Consider the following 9,049-nt stretch of genomic DNA (forward strand, 5'->3'; position numbering starts at 1 on the left):
GGGTGGGGTGTAGAAGGGGAGCGGGGGGGTTCTGGTAGCGATTGGGGTGGCGCCGCTGCTAGCGTTGGTGTAGCTAACGCGGGACACGAGGAAGGCGGAGTCTGCAGTAGCAACAGCAGCAGCAGTGGAGGCAGCACGGGGGGCCACCCCCCGGCAGCTGGCTCCTCCTCCTCAACAACTACCACTAAGACCACAGCCTGGGACAATCAGAAAGGAGAAGGGGAAACGGGGGAGTGGGGGGAGGGGGGTCAGCGAACGCGGGGAGGGTCCTCGTCTAGCGGCGGGAACTCGAGAAGCGGGAGCGGTCCGAGCAGTAATCGTCCGCGCCGGCAGGCACTTGATGCTGAAGCTGCCTTACAGAACCTGCTGAGCCGGTCGGATCTGGACCCCCGCATCCTGTCCAACTCGGGGTGGGGCCAGACGCAGATCCGGCAGAACACCGCCTGGGAAGTCGAGGGCTTTGCCGGTTCCAACAGAGGCGGGACTTCTGCAGCGCCGCTGAAGCAGCCGTCCTCCGTCGGTGGTCCTTCTCAGTATTCAAGTGGACCTCGGACCCCGAGCACTGATACTATGGGGCCGGGGGGCGGTACCTCCATGGTTCCCTCCAGCGGGTCCACAGGAGACGGTTGGGAGAGCAGCAGCAACAGTAGCAGTAGTGGAGCCTCCTTATCCGGGAGAACCCAGCAAGCTTTATGCTCCAACATTAGGAATCTTGGCGTTACACAATCTGGGCCAGTGACCTCACCTGTGCCAGGTATGGGGTCGGGGATGATGGCCAGGCCGGGCCAGCAGGCTAAGCCAACAGAGTGGGGTGGAGCCGACGGCGACGGGGGTAAGGGGTGGGGGGATGAGGAGTGGAGGAGCAGAAGAGAGAAAGGAGGCCGATGGGGTGACGTTGGACAACAGGGCGACGGTTGGGGGGGCAATCAGCAAGAGAGGGGCACTGGGGGGTGGAAGGAAGTGGCGGAGAACGGAGAGAGAGGTGGGTGGGGGGCGGAGCCAAAAGCTGGATCAGGTAAAGACTGGATGGAGCAGGAATCCAAATCGAATAGTGGCGGTGGAGGCGGGTGGGGAGACGAGAGGAGGAATGGGGGACACTCAGGTGGGGACTCGGGTGCGAGTGGGTGGGGTAGTTGGGATGACAACGCCCCGCGTAGAAACTGGGGCGCGGGGGGGAGTGGGGTCGATCCGGGTGGAGGCATGGGGTCCAAACCTCACATGAGTTTAAACAAGATGCCAAACAGCCAGCCGGGCGGCGCCTCGGGCCTACAGGCACAACTGCAGCAGCAACAATCACAGCCCCGCAATCAGCAAACGCTGGACCAAGGGGCCGGGGGGAGGAAACCCTTCTCCCAAGTCCAGACACACAACCAAAGCTCAGGCTGGCCCTCGGAACCGAACCCCGGCGGGTCTGAGCCAAGCGGCTGGGAGGAGCCTTCGCCTCAGTCCATCAGCAGGAAGAACGACATCGACGACGGCACGGCGGCGTGGGGAGACCCCACCCACTGCAATTACAAGCCGGTCAACCTGTGGGACAAAAACAGCGGATCTGGTGGCCAGCAACCGCACGGTCAGAGTCCGGCTCAGCAGCAACCAGTACCGGCAGTGCAGCAGCAGCAGCAGCAACCCAGCAGGCCGGCAGCCGCAGGGATCGGAGGTAACGACCACGCCAGAGCGTCCACTCAACATCTTTGATTGTTTTGGCGTTTCATTTTGCATTTCAGCTTTACTGTAAGCTACAATTTTTTTTCCCGATTTATCTGTAAGGAAAAATGCTGCGGCGGTCACAATTTTTGATTGATGGAGAAACAATTGATGATCATTTAAATATTGCAATTGCTGAAAGTTTCTCTTAGTGACAAAAAGGACAACCTGTTCCTGTAAACCAGGGGGGTCAAAGTCACTCACACAGGGGGCCAAAATCCAAAACACAGCTTAGGTCGCAGACCGAACACGATAAACATTTATTGAACACTCTAAAACAAAATTTTTAAACTTTAAATCGTAATTTTTTAACATAATGATGAACTAGATATGTAGCATTACTTGCAATAATGTTTGTGTAAATGCTGTAAGATGAAATTGGCCACTAAAGATGCTAATGTTGATAGCTGAAATTTCTGAAGCTTATAGCCACGAAAATATTAGCTAAATAATAAATTTGACAAAAAAAAAAAACTTAGGTTACCCAAAGCAGCTAACGTGGCCTAAATCTAAGAAAGCCTAAATGTGACAAAACAGCTAGCATGTAGATGAAATATTGGCTAAAATAGCCAAAAACAAATCCTGGTCAAGAATGCAAGTTTTTTAAACTTAAAAACTTTTTTACCTAATTCCGAATAATAAAAAGGCAGGAATATTATTCCAGAATAAATCAACTTAAACCTCAAATAACTTTCAATATTTTACTCTCCATAAAAATAGATCTTGTCAAAATTATACAAGTTAAAAATAAACACAAGATAACATCGGGCCATTGACAATAACATAAAATGATCTGGAGGGCCGGATCCGGCCCCCGGGCCTCGACTTTGACACGTGCTGTAAATCGTTCTTTTGAGTCTTGAATTCTCACCCTAACTTTGTCCGTTTGTATCTGCAGATGCATCAGGCTGGGGGCCTTCCCCAGCCAGTCCAACTGTAGACAAAGGCACTGCAGCTTGGGGGAAACCGACGGACACGCCGTCTGGCTGGGGGGATCCTGATGAAGGTGGGGGGAAGACGCCGTGCTGGGGGAACCATCCCTCCAACCCAGTCAGACCCGGTAAGAAACCAAGTCCATACTCCAGGATTTAAATTATGTGTGGTAGATATTTATAAATGTGCAAATAGACACTACATTCTTAAATAGAAATTAGTGGTCTATTAACTATTATTATTATCATTAAACTGTTTTTTAGGAAAAGTTAAAACAATATAATTCTTTAGGAATGTATTTATTTAGGAATTAATTTTCTTCATGTTTGTCCTCAATCATCAGTAAAATGCCACAAGAACATGTTAAAAATGTTAAATTTTAATGTCTGAGACAATATAAATGAGGGAAACATTTTTTCTTTGGTGTGTTTTTGTTCAAAAAAAGTTAAACATTGTGATTAATCTGATATTTTTTTAAAAATTGGGTCTTGTTTTTCATGGCTGCCTCTCCTCTGCAGGTTCAAAGTCTATGCAAGATGGCTGGGGGGACAAAGAGAGCTCGATGGCCGCCTCGCGTCACTCCAGCTGGGAGGACGAGGAGGATGCAGGCGGCATGTGGAACAGCACAGGCTCCCAGGGAAGCAGCTCCTCCTGGGGGCAGGGCAGCAATGGAGGCTGGGGACAAAGTCAGCAGGGGAAGAAGCCCAGCAACAAGGTGTGTTGGTGAAGGAGATGATTCAAAAAGTTGCTGTTCTGGTGGATAAAATGAATCAAATTTGTCTTGTGTCGTATCTCAGGGCCACGTGAAGTCCGCCGGAGGAGATTCCTGGATGAGTCACATCAACAGACAATTCTCTAACATGGGGCTGCTGGTAAAACCTTATTGAATTGTCTTTTTGCTCATCCGAGTCGAAGAAAGCATCCCTGAAAAATAACTTTTCTTCTCCGCAGAGCGACGATCCCAGCAGCCCAAATATGGACCTGGCTCCAGGTTCCCTTCAGGATAAGAAGATGAGCGACTACAACGGAGACCTGAGGAAAGGAGGGAGAGGCGGCGTGATCTACCGCCCTCCCGGGGCTAAGGAGGCTGCGCCCGGGGATGCTGGGTCGTACTACGACAAGGTAAAGCCTCACACCCTTCATCCTATTGGTCTACTTTTACTTCCTTGTGTCGTTATACTGTTGTCTCTCTACCTTTTCCATCTGTCCATGTCTGCATTTTCCTCCCTCCTCCACCTCTCCTCAAACGGGGCTGTCGCTGTGACAGACCCTGCATTTGCTCAGTCAGGATGGGGGCCCTGGGGAGGAGGGTCCTTACTCTCTGTACTCACCACCCACTGTCTTCAAGCCCCATTCCCTCTTCAACCACTCTATTCCCTTTAGACAAGTAAGACGACTCCTCTTCTTTCTGTCCTGTATTGTTCCAAGACTGTCTAAATGTCCCATCATCCACTTTCTTCTGCGGGTTTGACCGCTGTTGCATCTTCCTACTACAGCCGCCACGAACTGTCGACTAATCAACTATTAAAATAGTCAAGACTAATTTAATAGTCAATTAGTTATTACTTTATATTATATGGAGAGTGTGGTAAAGTTGAACAAAGGCGTTCAGAGCTAAAAAATGTATGTTTTTTTTATTTGAGTCAGTGAGGCCAAAACTTTATCTTTAGTGAAAAATAGTTCCATGTTTCAGATGCCAATCCTTAAATATATTCATGGGCCATATGTTTCATCTTTTATACTAATAAAAAAAACTGGAGTTTACCTAATATTTTAGAAACATGTTGTTTTTTTTCTTTCTTTCTTTTGCTAATTTGTTTTCTACTGAGGTTTTTTAGGCTAATATAGAGTTTAGCTTCTATTTTAGCAACATGCTAACGTTTTTGGCTAATTTTCTACTGAGGGTTTCTTAGGCTAACTTAGCGTCTAGCTTTTATTTTAGCAACATGCAAACGTTTTTGGCTACTTTGTTTTCTACTGAGGTTTTTTTTCTAATTTATTTTAGCAACATGCTAACATTTTTGGCTACTTTATTTTCTACTGAGGTTTTTTAGGCTAATTTAGTTTAGCTTTTATTTTAGCAACATTCTAACGTTTTTGGCTAATTTATTTTCTACTGAGGTTTTGAGGCTAATATAGAGTTTAGCTTCTATTTTAGCAACATGCTAACGTTTTTGGCTAATTTTCTACTGAGGGTTTTTAGGCTAACTTAGCGTCTAGCTTTTATTTTAGCAACATTCTAACGTTTTTGGCTAATTTATTTTCTACTGAGGTTTTTTAGGCTAATTTAGTTTAGCTTTTATTTTAGCAACATTCTAACGTTGTTGACTAATTTATTTTATTTTAGGGTATTTTAGAGTTTAGCTAGTATTTAAGCAATAAGCTAGCTTTTTTGGCTAATTTGACATTTACTGAATTTGTAGTTTAGCTCATATTTAAGCACACACTAAGTGTTTTTGCAAAATTGGTACGTATTAGGGGTTTCTAAGCAATTTAACTACAAGTTTTTCAGAAATTAAGTCAACTTCATTGCTTTGTCATAGTTCTTTAAGGAAATTTCCAGTCTTTTAGCAAATTTAACATTTAGCAAATAGTTTTTGCATTTTCAGCAAATCGCTTCTGCAATTACATTTAATTGCTTCACCACTTTCAGTAAAAAGCATTCACACTAGCAGGCAATGCAGCTTTTCTAATTTTTAGTTAGTTTAAAGCTAATGATGGTTAAGATGTGTGCTGTGCATCCACTTTATGCAATACCCAATTAATCGACTAATTTGGAAAAAATAATCAGCAATCAGTCGACTTTTAAAATAATCGTTTGTGGCAGCCCTACTCCCTACACCAGTTAAGTTTCGTGTTTTTGATCCCAGGGTGCTCCAGGTATCTTCGGTAGTTCAGGAGGAATGGCCCAGTCGAGACATCAACCAACGATACCATCCATCAATCATTCTCCAGGGATTCGAGCACAAGTGCCTCATCAGTTCCTGTCTCCTCAGGTATCTCCTCTTGTCTGATCTGGATTGGTCTTCCCTGAAAGTGGCTACAATCCGTGAAGGAGGCTCTGCTTGGGTTATTGAACTACACAAACTTGTTTAGAGTACAGTCACATATCCCTAAATGTCACCACGCGGCAGCCTAAAAGCAAATTTAGCATGTAGTTGCCTGATGGGGGAAGGGTGGGACTTGTAATCGGACAGTGGCAGTCGTACTTTTACACGTTGTACGGAGGCCGCTGAGGTTTTATGAAAAAGTTCAAATTAAACTGTGACTGGAGAATTTGTTTTTGACATCTTTTGACATGAACCAGTCACCACCCTGGCACATTTGGAGGTCACCCAGCAACAGTCAAGTAGCAGGAATGTTGTGCATACACTCAAGCCCCATGAGTACAGTGAGGTATCACTGTGAGCAATGATGTAAATAGTATAAGTAGTATCTAATTTTGTTTTGTGCGCTGCATATATTTTCTTGTACGCTAAGAATGCGCGAGCAGAGATCATTGCCCCAGGCTTCTGGGCGGCCGGACTGTCTGCGTCTGCATTTGTGACCACGCCAATGATTTTCAGAATGATTCAGCGCTGGGCTCGAATCTTCGTTAGTTTCTTTTCCTCTGCTTATTATGCTTAATTCATCGTCTCGTCTGATCTGAGGTCGATCCCGGGTAAACCCCCAGCGAAAAAGGAAAGAGCCTAGCGCCAAATCCCTGAAATGTGGCGTATGGAAGACCGCTTGCCCGGTGTCGCGTAGTCCTTTTGACAGAGCAGGGGTTGGCACCTTTAGCAGTAAAAGAGCCATTTGGTCTCATTTTCTACTGATCAAAACCTAGAAAGGACGCATTGTCTTATTTTAGCCTTTATGTAATTAGGATTAGCATTCATGACCTTCTTTTTTTAATAACTATGAATTTTGTCTTTTTTTTTGGCACGAACAAAAGCAAAAATATAAAAAGAACCTAGCATCACTCAAAATGGGTTAATCCCGGACGAGCCCCCAAGTTGTAACAACGAGCTCGAACAAAAGTCATGACAAGCAAGAGGGAAAGTGGGATAACCCTCCTAAATCTGTGAAAAAGGGTAGATGTAAGGCTGCAGCTTCATCTGCCAGGTGGGAGAGGGCGACGCCTCGACTCCCAGCAGCTTTTACACCCTCTGTGGGACTGGCCAGGTCCGCCCAGAGGGTGGAGACTCCAACTCAACCAGGACCTGCAAACAAAAAGGGAAAATGTACATAAAGACACACAGGCCTCGAAGAGGGGAAGACCGGGTTCGTAACAGCACCACAGCGACTCGGAGACCTGCATATTAATGAACCGCGGTTGATGCTGAGAAGCATACGAAGAAGTCAGAGTTGTTAAAAAAAATTAACTCAACTTCATTATATTTAAATGACCTCTTTTTCTGGAATAAAATTTTAAATTTCATGATTTACAACACTGATACTGTGTGGTTTGCAAAATCAAAGATTGTTTCTGAGTAAAGATGATCCATACTCCCCTGAATTCTGGTTCTGTGATTGTATGGAACGTGTTTGTCTAGAAGAGGTCTATGCTTATAGATCTTAATACGACCTACCCAACCCTGATCCTCAAGGTCAATCTCTGCTCCTGATTTATTGTTCTTACTTACTCAGCTGTTTCCTCACACTGACTGAACTCACCTGATCCAGGTGATCAGCAGTAAATAGTGCAGTGAGAGCTGGAAAACAGGAGGTCCAGCTCTACTAGACTGGATTTCTGCTTTTTTATGTAGTTTCCTTCAATTTGATTTATTGATGCCCAATCTAACAATCTATTGAATGCATAAGTATTTTCATTTAATTGTTTTATTACTTTAAAAATAGATTCTATTTGGCTATTTTCTTTTTTTCCATTAATAAATCAGAAATTGATATAAACAAAAGCTCATTGTCTCAGAACCTTGTTGCACATCAGTGGTAAAATGTGGTCGACCATTGTGGAAATGTTGAATATTGTTGTTTTTTGGGTGAAATTCAGACAGTACAGTTTTATATAATAATTCAGAGTTCGATTAAAATGTGATTTAAACTTCCACCTTTGGCCCTTTTTGCCACAAAGATGTCCATTGGGAGTGTTCAGTGCTGCATAAAATATATAATCCAAGATATTTAAGTCATATTCTCAACATATTTATGACATGTAAAATATATATTTTTGGTCTTTATGGCCTTTTGAAATGCCTATGTTGGTGTTTAAAATTTTTAACTCATAGAGATGATTAAATGTTGTTTTGAAAAGGTTTTAAAATGGTAGAAAATATATTTTGGCGTTTGTTTTTCAATACAAGAAGAAGCAGATTTGAGGAGGTGATAAGTTTTAAAAAACAAAAAGTCAAACTTGTTGTTTTTTGTAGATTTATGTTGGAAATTTTAAGAAAATATTAAATAAAATCCTGGAAAAATACTTTTTTCATAATAAGCTTCAGGAGCTGAAGTTCAGCTCAGGTCTGTTTGTGGTTTGCTGACCTCATCCTCTCAGGTTCTTCAACGTGCAGCTGGTTCAGAAATGATGCTCTTAGATAACCGTCGCCTCCTGTTGTGTCTCCAGGTGCCAGGCTCCGTGCTGAAGCAGATGCCCCCTCCCAGTGGGAGCATGGGCGGTGTTGGTGGCATGGGAGGAGTGACAGGAGGAGGAGTGTTCCCCCCACAGCTGTCTCCCCAGCATATCGCCATGCTCAGCAGCATCTACCCTCCTCACATCCAGCTTCAGCTGGTGAGAAACAGCTTTGTCATAAAAACCACACTTCCATTATGTAAAAACACTTTGAAATGTTTCATTCTGAATGAACTGTTTTTAATTGGGTTTTTTATAGGGATGGGGCCATATAATTTTTTTTCAGCCGATAACCGATATTTTCCCTGCAACTGTAGCCAATAGCTGATTTTGCAGATACTGATATTTAAGTATCTAGAATAACATAAAGTTTACAGATTTCCTTTTTACTTTCTCTTTATTAGAAATACAATAAACTTCACATTCCCAAGAACAGTATAAAAGTGCATCCATTTTAGCTTTGGGCTAAAAGTTTTGACTGCTAGCTATATCAGAAATCTAGCTTTTAGCTCTGGGCTAACTATGTTTCACATAGCTAGCCCAAAGGCCATATGCCGCCAGCTGTTTTTTAAGATAGCTAGTGGCGCACTAGCCTTGTTTTTAACTTAGTTGGCAGACTTCTAACTTTGTTTTGAGCATAGCTAGCAGTCCGCTAGCTTTGTTATTAACATAAATGAGGAATTTGGAGGGAGAGAGTTCTGCTTGAACCAACAGCCAAAGCTAGCTCAGACCCCTCCCCCGTGTACGTCTGACGCAAGACACACACGGGGGAGGGGCAACAAGCCTGTGCTAAACGGAAAAAGTGAAAGAGAAATATCGACTGGTGGCCGATTGATATCGGAC

At 44.0% G+C, this 9,049-nt stretch overlaps 1 protein-coding gene across 1 annotated transcript in view; it reads left to right on the top strand.

Moving 5' to 3' along the window:
• tnrc6b (trinucleotide repeat containing adaptor 6B) overlaps positions 1-9,049 on the top strand; it is a gene marked incomplete in the record, with an annotated part of 31,880 nt that overhangs the window by 16,119 nt on the left and 6,712 nt on the right. The window contains 8 exon segments of the mRNA XM_024285450.2: positions 1-1,657; positions 2,603-2,764; positions 3,156-3,352; positions 3,435-3,509; positions 3,589-3,759; positions 3,905-4,024; positions 5,508-5,633; positions 8,201-8,365. Of these exon segments, the coding sequence (XP_024141218.1) occupies positions 1-1,657; positions 2,603-2,764; positions 3,156-3,352; positions 3,435-3,509; positions 3,589-3,759; positions 3,905-4,024; positions 5,508-5,633; positions 8,201-8,365 (2,673 nt within the window).

The sequence above is a fragment of the Oryzias melastigma genome, linkage group LG19, assembly GCF_002922805.2.
Source record: "Oryzias melastigma strain HK-1 linkage group LG19, ASM292280v2, whole genome shotgun sequence".
In the NCBI taxonomy this organism is placed as follows: Eukaryota; Metazoa; Chordata; class Actinopteri; order Beloniformes; family Adrianichthyidae; genus Oryzias; species Oryzias melastigma.